Source organism: Marmota flaviventris, chromosome 12 (assembly GCF_047511675.1).
Source record: "Marmota flaviventris isolate mMarFla1 chromosome 12, mMarFla1.hap1, whole genome shotgun sequence".
NCBI classification, from domain to species: Eukaryota; Metazoa; Chordata; class Mammalia; order Rodentia; family Sciuridae; genus Marmota; species Marmota flaviventris.
In genome coordinates, this window is record NC_092509.1 from 78,519,621 (window position 1) to 78,533,254 (window position 13,634).

Sequence of the window (13,634 nt, forward strand, 5' to 3'; positions counted from 1 at the left end):
CAGCTACTTGAGAGGCTGAGGCAAGGGGATTGCTTGAGACCAGGAGTTTGAAGTCAGCCTGGGCAAAATAGCAAGACCCTATTCCTAAAAAAATAAAAATATAAACTTTCTGGGTGCAGTGACACACACCAGTAACCCCAGCAACTCAGGAGGCTGAGGCAGGAAGATCAAGTGCAAAGCCAGCCTCAGCAACTTAGCGAGATTCTAAGCAACTTAGAAAGGGCTGGGGACAGTGCTCAGTGGCTAAGCACCCCTGATTTCAATCCCTGGTACCAAAAAAATACATAAAAATAAAAATTCAATAATCAAATTAAGAATTAAGTGGAAGCTTTAAACAGTTGATTGGGCACTGCTGAAAAGAGAACTAGAAAACAGACCTATGCATACTAACAGACATGTAAGACTGCGACACAAAACCTTTTATATCATTACTGAGAGAAATTAAAACAAGTTCATGGAGCCAGAAAACAAGAGCCTACAGCCAGATCTATTCAGCCTACATGTGATTTATAAAGACTGAGGGGCTTGTGCGCTGAGAATTGTTTCTACATTTCTTTTTCCCTGCAGTGAGAATTGTTTCTACATTTCTTTTTCCCTTTTTCCCAGGGTCTTGCACATGCTAATCAAGTGTTCTATCTCTGAGCTACATCCCAAAATATATTTGTTTATATTTTTAAATAGTTAAGAAGTACCTACATTATATTGTCAAATTTGTCTCAAAACCTGATGTTATCCAGTTCTTGAAGAAAACAGTTTCTTGACCCAGAAATTTCCAAACCTTGCACAGTTGGGTCTGGATGCTGTTCCGCAGGCTCTGGATGGGATTCTTTGTCCATAAAGAGACTGGCATCATTTACAAATGTGGCTGTGGACTTCACAGGGGAAGAGTGTCAGGACTTGAGTGATGCCCAGAGAACCCTGTACAAGGATGTGATGCTGGAGACCTAAAGTGGCATGGAGTCCTTGGGGCACTGCATTACCAAACCTGAAGTTCTCTTGAAGTTGGAGCAAGGAACAGAGTGCCATGACGGTAGAAGAACCTCCAAACCCTAGCATCCCAGATGTCCACACAGCTGATGACTTAATTGAGAGATTAAAAAAAAAAATCACAGAAGACATTTGTGGTGAGTTAGAATTACCACCAGCAACACAGAGGAGAGAGGTGAATTAGGAAAAACAGCATCACAAGATTCAAACTGGACGGGCTGGGGATGTGGCTCAAGCGGTAGCGCGCTCGCCTGGCATGCGTGCGGCCCGGGTTCGATCCTCAGCACCACATACAAACAAAGATGTTGTGTCTGCCGATAACTAAAAAATAAATATTAAAAAAAAAAATTCTCGGGCTGAGGATGTGGCTCAAGCGGTAGTGCGCTCGCCTGGCATGCGTGCGACCTGGGTTCGATCCTCAGCACCACATACAAACAAAGATGTTATTTCTGCCGAAAACTAAAAAATAAATAAAAAAAAAAATTCTCTCAAAAAAAGATTCAAACTGGACTGAAACCTGTTGAATGTACTAGAAAAGGGATAGCCCTCCACATGGAGGCAGAATTATTAACACATAAGAACATGCATAAGGGGAGACCTATCAATATACTGAATCTGGGAAAGCTTGTGATAGAGGGAAGAAAACTTTCTGTAAAAAATCTAACCCCACAAAACATCAGCAAATACACAAAGGGAAGAAACCCTATGAAGGCATCAAATGTGAGGGGAAAGATTCATTAGCAAATCAGAACTCAGAATACAGAGAATTCACACAGGAGGGAAAAAAAGAAAAAAACTATGAATATCACCAATATGAGAAAGTCATGGAGGCCTTATTGCCTGTCAGAATTCACACAGGGGAAAGCCCAGGAAAACCTTCTGTCACAAGGCTTCTTTCTGTACAGCAGAGAATTCACATAGGAGAGAAGCCCTAAGAATGTAACAGGGACTAGGGGTATAGCTCAGTTGGTAGAGTGCTTGCCTTGAATGCACAAGTCCCTGGGTTTGATCCCCAGCACCAAAAAAAAAAGAATGTAACAAATGTGGGGAGACTCTGACCCAGGAGCCTAACCTCAGGCACAGCAGAATACTGCCACTGGGGAAAGCCCTGGAGATGTAATGGGTGTGGAAAAGCATTCTCTGTGACAGCCACCCTCATTTCACATCGCAGATTTACACACAGAAAACTCATGAATGTAATGAATGTGGAAAATTCTTTCACCAGGAGTCACATCTCAGCTGACATCAGAGAACTCACGGGACAGAAACCTTAAGATTGTAACAAATGTGGAAAAATCTTTGGTATGAAATCACACCCCAGAAAACATCAGAGAAACAGTCTAAGGGGAAGGCCTGAATGGTAGAAGCTATATGTGCACTAAAATTCATTCTCTTTTCTCTGGAACACATACTTACCCTCCATTTCTCAGCCTCTCTTTATGAGTGGCATAAAGTAACAGTCCTGTCAAGGTAAGTGCAGGTATAAGTGATGGGCATTACTTCCAGGACTGGCCCACATAAAAACTTGAATGCAGTCCTCCTTGATTTCTTATGATCTCTGGGACTGAAATGCAGATGACCCCCACAGAGCCTTAGGAGCCACAGGGAGGAAAAGCTCACCTTGATTTAAGACAGAAGGAACTGATCAGATAGAGCAGAGATTTCCCCACCTCTCCATTTTGTCTTTTTTTTTTTTAATATTTATTTTTTAGTATTTGGCAGACCCAACATCTTTGTTTGTGGTGCTGAGGATCGAACCCGGGCCGCACGCATGCCAGGTGAGCGCGCTACCGCTTGAGCCACATCCCCAGCCCTCCATTTTTTCTTTATGTGAGTCAGAGGTAAATACCCTGTTTAGCCATAAAGAAAAAAAATCTGCCAGGCGGGGTGGCGCACGCCTGTAATCCCAGTGGCTCAGGAGGCTGAGGCAGAGGATTGTGGGTTCAAAGCCAGCCTCAGCAAAAGCGAGGCCCTAAGCAACTCAGTGAGACTCTAATACAAATACAAAATAGGGCTGGGGATGTGGCTCAGTGGTCAGATGCCCCTGAGTTCAATTCCCAGTATCTCCCCCTGAAAAAAAGAAAAAAGTTTATTGACTCCTAAAGTTATAAAGATGTCAGCTTTCCCCAAACTGGTATATAAATTTAATAAAAATCACAACAACAAAAAACCAACTGTCGTGTGTGTGTGTGTGTGTGTGTGTGTGTGTGTAAAATTCAACTAAATTGACTCTAAGAGTTATAAAAATACAGAGAACCAAGAATAGGCAAGACAGTCATGGAGAAGAACAGGTAGAAGAATTTCTTTATTGGACGGATATTGTAGCTCGTCACAAGGAGAGGCAAACAAACAAATGGAACAAAATAGCTTAGAAAGAGACCCACATGTATGGTCATTTGGTTTACGGTACAGGTAGGGGTAATGACTTGGAGAGGGGCACATGAAGGAGGCTTTTGCAATGCTGGTAATGTTCTGTTAGTGGTTTTATATTGGGTTGCTGAGCTGTACATCTTTTGTACACTTTTCCAAGTAGATATTATATTTCCATAATAAAATTTTTTAAAAGAATGTAAACATTAAGAATGTATAGAAAGGGGAGTGGGGTTGTAGCTCAGTGATATAGTGCTTGCCTAGCATGCATGAATCACATTTTTCTCTGGCAGACTCTACTAGCTGGTGGAATGGATGCTTAATGAGGTGAAGCAAGGAAGAGATGATAGTGTTGAGTTTAAGATTTTTTTTTTCAGTTTATGACTAGATAGCTTCACATTAATCACTTATATGCTCACCTTTAGTAGGGATGCAACATTTGAGTTGTTTTGCTAGGGGCAGTGACAATCAATGAATAACCATGTCTTGCCTATGTATATACAAGGGTTTTCAAAGCACTTATTTGAATGTTCACCCACAGACTCTTTCCTTATACCCTAACCACAAACATCCACTTTAGAACTGGCAACCTCATAAAACCCAGTTCCAAGAATGAAATCGAGGAATACTTTGCAGTTTGAAATTAACTTTTGCACCATGGACTTAAACCTCCCAGAGTCACCTGAACAAGCACTGAGTTTCAAAATGTTTCAGGACAATTTTGAGTGGCATGATTAGAATCTTGTGGAAAAAAATGAGTGTAGGAATCCAGGGAGCAGGTAGTCTGAAGTTGCAGTGACTTTGAGTCTTCTGAGCTCTATCAGCCCAAAGTCATTTGGACTGCTGATTTTCCTTTGGTAGTTCAAGTCTACAAGCCTGACTCAGATAAGCTGGGTGCAGTAACCTTTTCACTAGGAAGTAAATGCTAGGAAGTGATGACATTCCTCTGGAATATGCTACACAAAATCAAGGGTAATCATTTGTGGGGTAAGGTATTCAATCATTTGATAAAACCAACACCAATTAACCCTCCCAGACTAGGAAAGGGACTAATTTGTTATGCTTAGACATTAGATATACACTGAGGTAAAACCTCTTCTCAGCCAACAAACAATTGGAGGATGGGAACATGTGCATGTGCCTTTTAGCATGGAAGAATATAAAACTAACATTGGAAAAAAACTAATGTTTAAATAACATCTAATCGGATCACCCCTCTGCTCAGAAACCCTCAAAGGTGTCCTATAGCCAGTGGGATTATGGTGCGAACTCTTCAGCCTTGCACTCAAGGCCCCTCCTTGCTTTTCCATCTTCCTTCCCCAAGTCCCCTTCAGGCTGCTTTGGCCAGCCTGGACCTCTTGCTCTTTTAGGAATTTGGATAACCTGAACCAGAGCAATTTCCCCAATTAAACGGGAAGTAAAAATTCTGCTATAGGCACCTGCAATGTTCTTTCCTACATCTGTCTGCCCGCCGCCCCCTCCCAGAGCTTCATTTTACCCGACTTTAATACTCGCCAGGCCCTGGTTTCCATCATAGCCTCTTTCCTCCTCTAGCGGTTTTCGAGCTCAAGTCTGCACCATCCTCCGGAGGATGCACTTTTCGAGTCAGGTCTGCGATGTTACTGGAGTGAAGTCTTGAGGCAAAAGCAGAACGAAGGTATGTCCCCCCAAATTGAACTTCTCTCACCAAGTATACACTCCAACAGAGAAGAGGGTCGAGCTGGCCGGTCGAGCTGGCCAGATTCCATAGGAATCTCTCGATCTCCGAGATTTTCCCTCCCTGTGGCTTTACAAACTGCCCAATGGCCAGCTGCGGCGGGGATAGTTCGTGCGAGGCCGGCCAATGGCGGGCAGAGGGGCGGGCCTCGGTTGAGTACTGGCCCAGTGAGAGACGCGCAGCGGGGAGGTCCTTGTCGGCTGCAGCCCAATGGGAGCCCCTCTGGGTGGGGCCTGGCCGGCGGCTGGGTGGGGCTATATAAACCCGGGCTGCTGGCTGGACTCCGGGATTCGTGGTGGAGCTGGAGACTCGTAACGCGTCTGCAGTCAGCCACTCTCCACAAGCTTTACCTATCGGAGCAGCCATGGTGAGGGGGAGCTGGGGGCGCTCGAGGAGTCCACGGTGAGGGTGCTGCTTGCGGGGGAAGCTGGGGTCCGTGGCAAATTGGGCTTCGCGGGAAGGAGGAACGCCCAGGCAGTCGAGAGTGTGGGTGGGCTGCGCCAGGATGCGAGGGGTGTTTGGGTGGTGAGGTGAGGGACGCCCGGGGAATCCAAGCACTGCTTTTCTGGGCCCCTTCCTTATGGGAGGCGGATGCGACCGAGGAAAGTTCTGAACGTTCCGAGAGCACTACCGACTGGCCAAAGGTGAAGCGCCCGGCGTGGGGCAGGCAGGGCGAGAATGTGGAATGAGCTCTTAAGTGACTTAAGAGTTGGCTCCGCGGTGAAACGCGCCCTGTTGTCCGGAGCGGACCTAGGACCCGCCCCAAATTTCTCCCGCTGCAGTCCGGGACAAAGAGGTGCCCGCCTCTAGCTGCAATCCCCGCCTCCCGTAGAGAGCATTCTCCCGCGCAGAAGGATGGACCAGGAATGATTAGGGAATTCCAACAGGTTTCTCAAGTTGAGAACCCGTTTCCTGAATGCCTTTGTCTCAGGCGGCCGGCTCAGGCCAGAAGTCCACGCCTTTTGGCCCCATTACCTGACCAGGGGTTTCTGTATGCCCCTGGTACCTGGGGAATAAAAAGTTCTTTGCTCCAACTTCTCTATTTTGGTGTTCAAGGGCATGAGATTCCCTCAGTTAAAACTGAGAACTTGGTGTGTCCAAGTCCTCCGTAGGAATCTCTTGATCCTCATATCTGCCTGGAGCCCCCTTGAAGGCTCTGAGGCTACCTTTGAAGATAGTTCCTAAGACTGCTAAACTGTTGCTACCGTGCTCCTAGAAGGTCCCCTCTACATCTGGGAGGCACTCGTCCCTTTCAAACTGTCAGGACTCTAGGTTGGGGGGTGAAGGACCAGAAGGGAAGATTTAACAATCGTAGAATGTACATCAGAGAAGACACTTGAAAGGTGGGGCAGGTCCCATCATTGGGACTCTCAGTGGTACTTCCTTGGATTAATCTATCTGTACTAAATGGATAGTGACAGTGTTTAGACAGGTAATATCCCCTGAAAAGGGGAAAATTGTAAGTGAACTTTCAAAAGCCTGACTGTAATTGCTTTGGTTAATTCACAGTTCTGAATTTCGTCTTTGCCCCTTCAGCATATGGAGGAGATAGAGAGCCACCTCTTCTCCCTAGAAACCAGTATTTTGAGCCTAGTAACTCCAGATGGGTCCATCTTGAAATTCAGGACTCTGAGCTTTTCCCAAGACACCCCAGCCAGCAGAAAGGGCACTTTGCAGTGAGATATGGCTGCTAAGTTTTTACTTTCTCCAGTTACTAACCCCCAAAGACCTAAACATAATCACTTCTGAAAGCTTGGGAAGACAACCCTGTCCTTTGGGTTATATACTAGGAAACACACAGCTGCAGCCTTCAGGGGGGTGGAGAGATAAGGGGTGCTTCCAGGGAAGGCTTTTTTCCAATGCCTTCTCACTCCCCACACTGCTCACAGAATGTCACTCTGTTCCCCAACAGCGTGAGTGCATCTCCATTCATGTGGGCCAGGCTGGGGTGCAGATGGGCAATGCCTGCTGGGAGCTCTACTGCCTGGAGCATAACATCCAGCCTGATGGCACCGTGCCCAGCAACAAGACCCTGGGGAGTAGTGATGATTCCTTCAACACCTTCTTCAATGAGACAGAGGCTGGCAAACATGTGCCCAGGACTGTCTTTGTGGACCTGGAGCCTGCTGTCATAGGTATGTGGGAAATCTGTATTCTTGCCAGCCCAGAGTAAGTGGAATGCTCTGCTTAGGGGGAAAGCACTTGGAATGCAGGCAAGAACAACACTGGAGTCTGGAGTGTTGCTAAATGCTGTCTTCAGAAGAGGACTCAGAGCTCCCTGTGCTGAAAGGGAGATCATTTGCACAGCTCTGTCCAGAAACTGCCAGATATCTGAGTCACAGGTCCGACACAGAATGAATCCTGCAGAAAGGAATGGATAACAACAGACCTGTTAAACTTCCTTTTCCCTACCCTCAGGCTTGTGATAGTATTGCCTAAGAACCCGGGAGCTGAGAACATTCCTAATAGCTCCCTGCTTAGCCTTGCCTGAAATAGGCCCCTACTAGGATGTGGGCCCCTGAACTTGGCTGTTGCTAGCTCCCTTGGGCTTTACTGCTTCCTCCCTTCTGCATCTGGAGCTCCTTAGTTTCCTGTTTGTGAAAATTCTACCTCTCCCCCATCTTTCTAAAGATACTGTTTTAGATGTGAAACTGGAATGTTTTTTCTGCTCTAATCTATATTTTTTACCCCACATAAAAGTTAAATGAAATTCCTCTGAACACTGATTCCTCACCAAGAAAAGAAGTGGCTATGATCAGAAGGAACTCTTAAAGGTGTCCCCTGACTTCCCCCTCAGGCCTAGGAAGTGGCTTCTGGAACCTCATGTGTCCATCACTCTTGTGATGGGAAGCTTAGCAGCAAAGGCTCTAGGTCCTTTTTGTCCTAAGCTTAGGGAATGAGAACAGCCTCTCTTAACCTTTGCCCTCTCTCTTCCCCTCAAGATGGGGTAAGAACTGGCATTTATAGGCAGCTCTTTCACCCTGAGCAGCTGATATCTGGCAAGGAAGACGCTGCAAACAACTATGCCCGAGGCCACTACACTGTGGGGAAGGAGATCATCGATCTGGTACTGGAGAGAATCCGAAAACTGGTGAGCATGACCAGGTGCCCCTGGCACCTGCAGGAGGTCATGGCATCCTTAAGCTCCCTTCCTGGCCGGGGGAGCTGAACATGTACTGCCAGAAGTGGTACCACCCTCTATGGCTGTTACCTAATATCATTCCTCTCACATGTCTACCCAACTTCCCCTAGAGGGAGCTGTGTGTCCTGTGCTGGGTGTGGATTTAGGGTGGAGGGTGGAAGAACTTGCTCTGTCCTGAGTTTGTGGACTCAGACTTCTGTCCTGCTGGTTCTTGCTTACCAGGTCTGACTCTCTGGTCCAAGCCTTCTTTGAACTTTGATCTGTCTCCACATCCTCCATAGCAGCTTAGTGTGTTGTTATTAGACTCCTGTGCAGCTCTTGCTAGCTGGTAGAGGTTTCTGCTTAACTCTTCACCATTTCTCCAGTTTGCCCATCCCCTGTCCAAAGGAGTGAGGCCAGCTGGGAGCCAGTATTTTAGCTGTTTCTCTACAGGGTTTGTCTAGACATAACTTTCTGTTACTCAGTCGAGGCTGAGGACTCGGAATGACTAGAGGAATGGGATTCTGTGCCCCCCTCCTCAAGAATGAAAATTAAAGCGTTCCCTAGGATTAGGCCTTTATTATAATGTCATTGCCATGTATCTGTTGTAGATTGATAACTTTTCGGGTCCAAGGAATAGCTACATCAGAATCACCAAGGGACTTGGTAACCTACAAGTTCCTGAGTTCTTATCCAAAGTGGGGCTTGAGAATCTGCATATTCAGTAGGATCCCTCCACCATTCCCAGTCTTCTGCAACTATGTGGCAAAACAACAGTGAAGCTGGTCCAGCTCTCTGACCACAAATCCTGTGCCCCACCCAACCCTCGTTTCCCCTATACCCCTCACCCCTGCACCGCACACACAGCACTGTCTTCCTAGCTCAGTGGTCTCTGGAGAACTCCAAGCCTCTTGTAGATATTCTTTTCTCACTATCCTGGAGGTGATGCAGAAGGGAACCTTTGGGAGATAATAGTAATTTCTGATTGGTTATATAGGTTCGTGGACTTGTCAGATCATTTTATGTATAAAATGTATTCAAGTATAAATCATTTCAAATTTTTAGAATATAAAAGTGAGTGCCATTGTAGTTGGGTAACAGTTGCTTTGCAGACAGGAAAGAGCTTCCTGAGGGGAGGGATGGCGGCATGCAACAAGCCATCTGTATCCTTAACGGTGTTACTTCCTATTCCAGACAGACCAGTGCACTGGACTCCAGGGCTTCCTGGTCTTCCATAGCTTTGGAGGTGGCACTGGCTCAGGCTTTACCTCTTTGCTGATGGAGCGGCTTTCTGTTGACTATGGCAAGAAGTCCAAGTTGGAATTTGCTATCTACCCAGCCCCTCAAGTGTCCACGGCGGTTGTAGAGCCCTATAATTCCATCTTGACCACCCACACCACCCTGGAGCACTCGGACTGTGCCTTCATGGTAGACAATGAGGCCATCTATGATATCTGCCGCCGCAACCTGGACATCGAGTGCCCAACCTACACCAACCTCAACCGGCTCATTGGCCAGATTGTGTCCTCCATCACTGCCTCCCTGCGTTTTGATGGTGCCCTCAATGTGGACCTCACGGAATTCCAGACCAATCTGGTGCCCTACCCCCGCATCCACTTTCCCCTGGTGACCTACTCGCCCATTGTTTCAGCTGAGAAGGCCTATCATGAGCAGCTCTCCGTGTCAGAGATCACCAATGCCTGCTTTGAACCCTCCAATCAGATGGTCAAGTGTGACCCCCGCCATGGCAAGTACATGGCCTGCTGTGTGCTCTATCGTGGAGAAGTGGTGCCCAAGGACGTGAGCGCAGCCATTGCCTCCATCAAGACCAAGCGCACCATCCAGTTTGTAGACTGGTGTCCTACAGGTTTCAAGGCAAGTTGGGTGGGGGAGGTCCCATTCACCTGGGACCTGCGTTCCTACAGAGAAAGATTCCTATAGAGTTGTAGGCATAAAGGACAACGCACTGGGGGTGGGGAGAATAAGGCAAACAGCAGTTCTATGGCTCCCTGTAACTGATAGGTCTCAACTGGTCTAGAATTTTTTGGCCCAGAAGCCAGGGTGGGTTCTACTTAGAAGACTGACTTCATGAAAGGAAAAGTATCTGTTTTGTGTCACTTAGGCTAGCAAACAGGCATTCCCTAGACGTGCCAGTCAAGTTAGGAAGACGGGCCTCCTTGTTCACATGTACCAGGGATATAGCCACAGGACACAGCCTGTTCAGAAGGGATAGCTTTTGGAAGCACAGAAAAGCCCACCACCAGATTTTGGGAGAACCATAGGTCAGAAAGCTTCTGGAGTTCTGTGCCTGTGAATGTAGTCACTTCCTTTTGCAGTGAAAAGCTACTCATTTAGGCCCCACCCTATTGTCGTTCACATTCCCAAGGTACTGGGCATATGACCTAGTTTAAGTTTTATGGACTTTGCTCTAGGGTAAGACTCAGGAAAAATTAAAGGTGGCAGCTATGACATTAGAAAACATACAGCCTTCTTACCCTATGACACTTGTAACCAAAACAGTCAGGGATGTGATGACTGCTGATCATAAAGGTAATAATAGCTGCTTGCTAGTATTAGAATGCTGTAGCTCAGTATGCAAAATGAGGGGTAGTATGCAAAATGAGGGAGCGAGGCAGACTATTTCTTTCTTCCAAGAACATATACTCAAAGGAAGAAATAGACTGTTTTCAGGAAGTGGTAGGCTTGCTGTCACTAGAGACAATAATGGGAAGTCGACCATTTTGTGGGGTGGGTGAGCACTGAATATGAAATATATTTTCAAATTCCTGTTGGGTATTTTTGTTTTGTTTTGGCAGTACTAGGGCTTGAATTCAGGGGTGCTCTACCACTGAGCTGCATTCCCAGCCCTTTGTATTATTTCAAGACAGGGTGTCATTAAGTTTCCTGGGCCGGCTTTGAATGCAATCCTCCTGCCTCAGCTTCTCCAGTCACTGGGGTTACAGGCATGCACCATGCACCCAGCTGATCAGTGTTTAAAGTAGATTAGATTTAGATCCAACAAGAGTCTTTAGGATGTTCTATTTTTTATTTTTTTTTTTTTAACTATTGAGTTTCTACACTATAGGAAAAGACACTAGTAAAATGAACAACCACATGCCTGCTACACGGTTTTAACATCTAAATATATTTTCTTTATTTTTGCTTTGCTGACCCACTTAACCCCACTTCAGTAGCAGTATAACAAACCCATTTTTATGCCTCATGAGATTAATAGTACTTCCCCCAAATAAGAATACCTAATCAGTTAAGGGGGTCCTTGTACAGACCCCTCCCAGGGCACAAAACCAGGTAGTTAGACTACTTTCTGTTTCTTCTTAGGTTGGCATCAACTACCAGCCCCCCACAGTGGTACCTGGGGGTGACCTCGCTAAGCTGCAGCGGGCAGTGTGCATGCTGAGCAACACCACAGCCATCGCTGAGGCCTGGGCCCGCCTCAACCACAAGTTTGACCTGATGTATGCCAAGCGTGCATTTGTGCACTGGTATGTGGGTGAGGGCATGGAGGAAGGAGAGTTCTCTGAGGCCCGAGAGGACCTGGCTGCCCTGGAGAAGGATTATGAAGAAGTGGGCTCAGAGTCTATGGATGGCGAGGATGAGAGCGAGGAGTTCTAGGGCTGCCTGGCACCTGCCACATCTGGTATCTCGCTCCCAGTTTTTTCTCTAATTCCAGTGTCTCTCCAACACCCTGCAAATATAATTGATGTCTCCAGTGGTGTGGGTTTCTGATGTGGAATTCTGTACAGGCAGAGGGCCTTCCCATTATCATTTATCATCCTTGCTGAAGGGGAAGGTTCGTGATGACCTCCAGGGACTCCAGCTAGGGATGTGTGCAGGAGGGTTGGCACTGCATCATTCTGTTAGCAGACTACCCTGAAAATATGCACTGGTTCAGCCCTGGGCTGGCCTGCTTCAACTTCATGTGGGTCCCTCACTAAGTTGCTAAACTGGCTTTGAACTCACCATCCTCCTGCCTCAGCCTCCCAAGCTGCCCCCAACATTGTGGGGCAGAAGTTGCTCCATTTCAATGTTTGGAAGGAATCAAGCCTTTTTAGCATGTCCTCATGGCCAACAGAGGGCAGTAGAGGTTGCACTCAGGCCAGTCTGCAGCAGCCATCTTAAAATTTAGGGCTCTACCTTGATGCCTTACAAAGACACAGGGTCCAAGAAATTAGATTTTAAAAAAAAAAAAAAAAGGTTGTTAGCCTGGAGCTATGAACATGTAAAAATTTTTAAAGGTACTATGAGCCTTTTAGACAAGAAAATCTGTATCTTTATTCTCAAAGGAGTCCCTAATAAGGAAGTTAGGAACTGTTCTAGGGGTTAGCCATATCTGGTCACATATGGTCTTAGGGATCAGTGTATTAGTCAGTAAAAAGATCTGGCAGTAGCTAAAGGCTAAACAGATGGCATGGCCCAGGCTCAAAGAAACATCGCTTTAATAATGCGCTTGACACGTCCCCTTCAACCAGGCCGAGGTGGTAGACTTGTGTGCTCTGAAAAGGTAGTGAATCTCCAGGGACCCCAGCTCTGTTCTTGGCAAGACCACACTGAACAGACCCCTCCCCCATATCCCTTGGCTTGAATATACCTGCTGAGTGTCAGACACTCAATTCTAGCATGTGACTCAGGATGTGTGTCTGCTTTTTTAAAGCACCACTGAGCCTTGGAGCTGCCTGGAAATGTCTCCTGTGACCTCACTTTGGGTCAGGAGATTAGTGTTAATGGAGAGATCCATAGCAAGCATCTGTGAGCCTTGCCTGGTTGGTGCCTGCAGGGCTTTGCTGAGAGGTTGATAGACCCCAGGCCTGCAGATTTTGACCCCTTCCGAGGAGCGGCATTGTTGAATCACGGCTGTGGGCCTGGGAGATTGTTGTTTTCGGGTGTTCTATGTCTCTCCGTTTTTCCATCTTTCTCTGTGATTGTAGCTCTAAGTATAGAGATCTGACAGTTTTCTGCTTGGTTCCCCCCCCCCCACCACCGCCTTTTTCCCTCAGTCCTCATAATCCCAGAAGACAAGACTCAGCCTACTTTATTCCTTTGTCTTGGTTTCCTGAAAACTCAAGCTCTGGCATCATTTTATGCTTTCCTGGCTCGTGTCCTCCCCTTTTCCAATTTAAGTCAGATCTCCCTGCTACAGCTGTTGACTTTCTATTTTAGAATCTTTTCCAAAACCATTTGTGGTGGACAACCTCCTGATTCCCCTTGCACTCAAAGGGCTGTAGTTAGAGGAGGAATTGGGTGTAAGGAAAGAGAGATGAGGCAAACCTCCTTATTAAAGTGCCTATTAGCCGGGCACTGTGGCATGCCTGTAATCCCAGCGACTCTGAAGGCTGAGATAACTTGAGTAATATCACAAGTTCAAAACCAGCCCTAAGTAACTCAGTGCAACTCTGTCTCTAAATAAAATATTTAAAAATG

General features: G+C 46.6%; 1 protein-coding gene across 2 annotated transcripts; it reads left to right on the top strand.

The window, feature by feature from the left end:
* The first annotated feature begins 5,364 nt into the window (after window positions 1–5,364).
* On the top strand, window positions 5,365–13,634 carry LOC114100845 (tubulin alpha-1C chain). 2 transcript variants are annotated; one of them, XM_027945693.2, is made up of 5 exons: window positions 5,365–5,441; window positions 6,987–7,209; window positions 8,017–8,165; window positions 9,390–10,070; window positions 11,535–13,634. In XM_027945693.2, exons 1-5 carry the CDS (start codon window positions 5,439–5,441, stop codon window positions 11,826–11,828), a joined length of 1,350 nt encoding a protein of 449 aa, XP_027801494.1. In that variant the 5' UTR covers window positions 5,365–5,438; the 3' UTR covers window positions 11,829–13,634. The 2 variants fall into 2 exon arrangements, with proteins under 2 accessions (XP_027801494.1, XP_027801495.1); XM_027945694.2 differs by having other exon boundaries at window positions 5,366–5,476.

Bases quoted from the DNA above. Each gene is read 5' to 3' on its own strand.
- LOC114100845 (XM_027945693.2), top strand. The intron at 8,166-9,389 runs GTGAGCATGACC...TTCCTATTCCAG, and splicing joins TGGAGAGAATCCGAAAACTG to ACAGACCAGTGCACTGGACT. The intron at 10,071-11,534 runs GCAAGTTGGGTG...GTTTCTTCTTAG, and splicing joins GGTGTCCTACAGGTTTCAAG to GTTGGCATCAACTACCAGCC.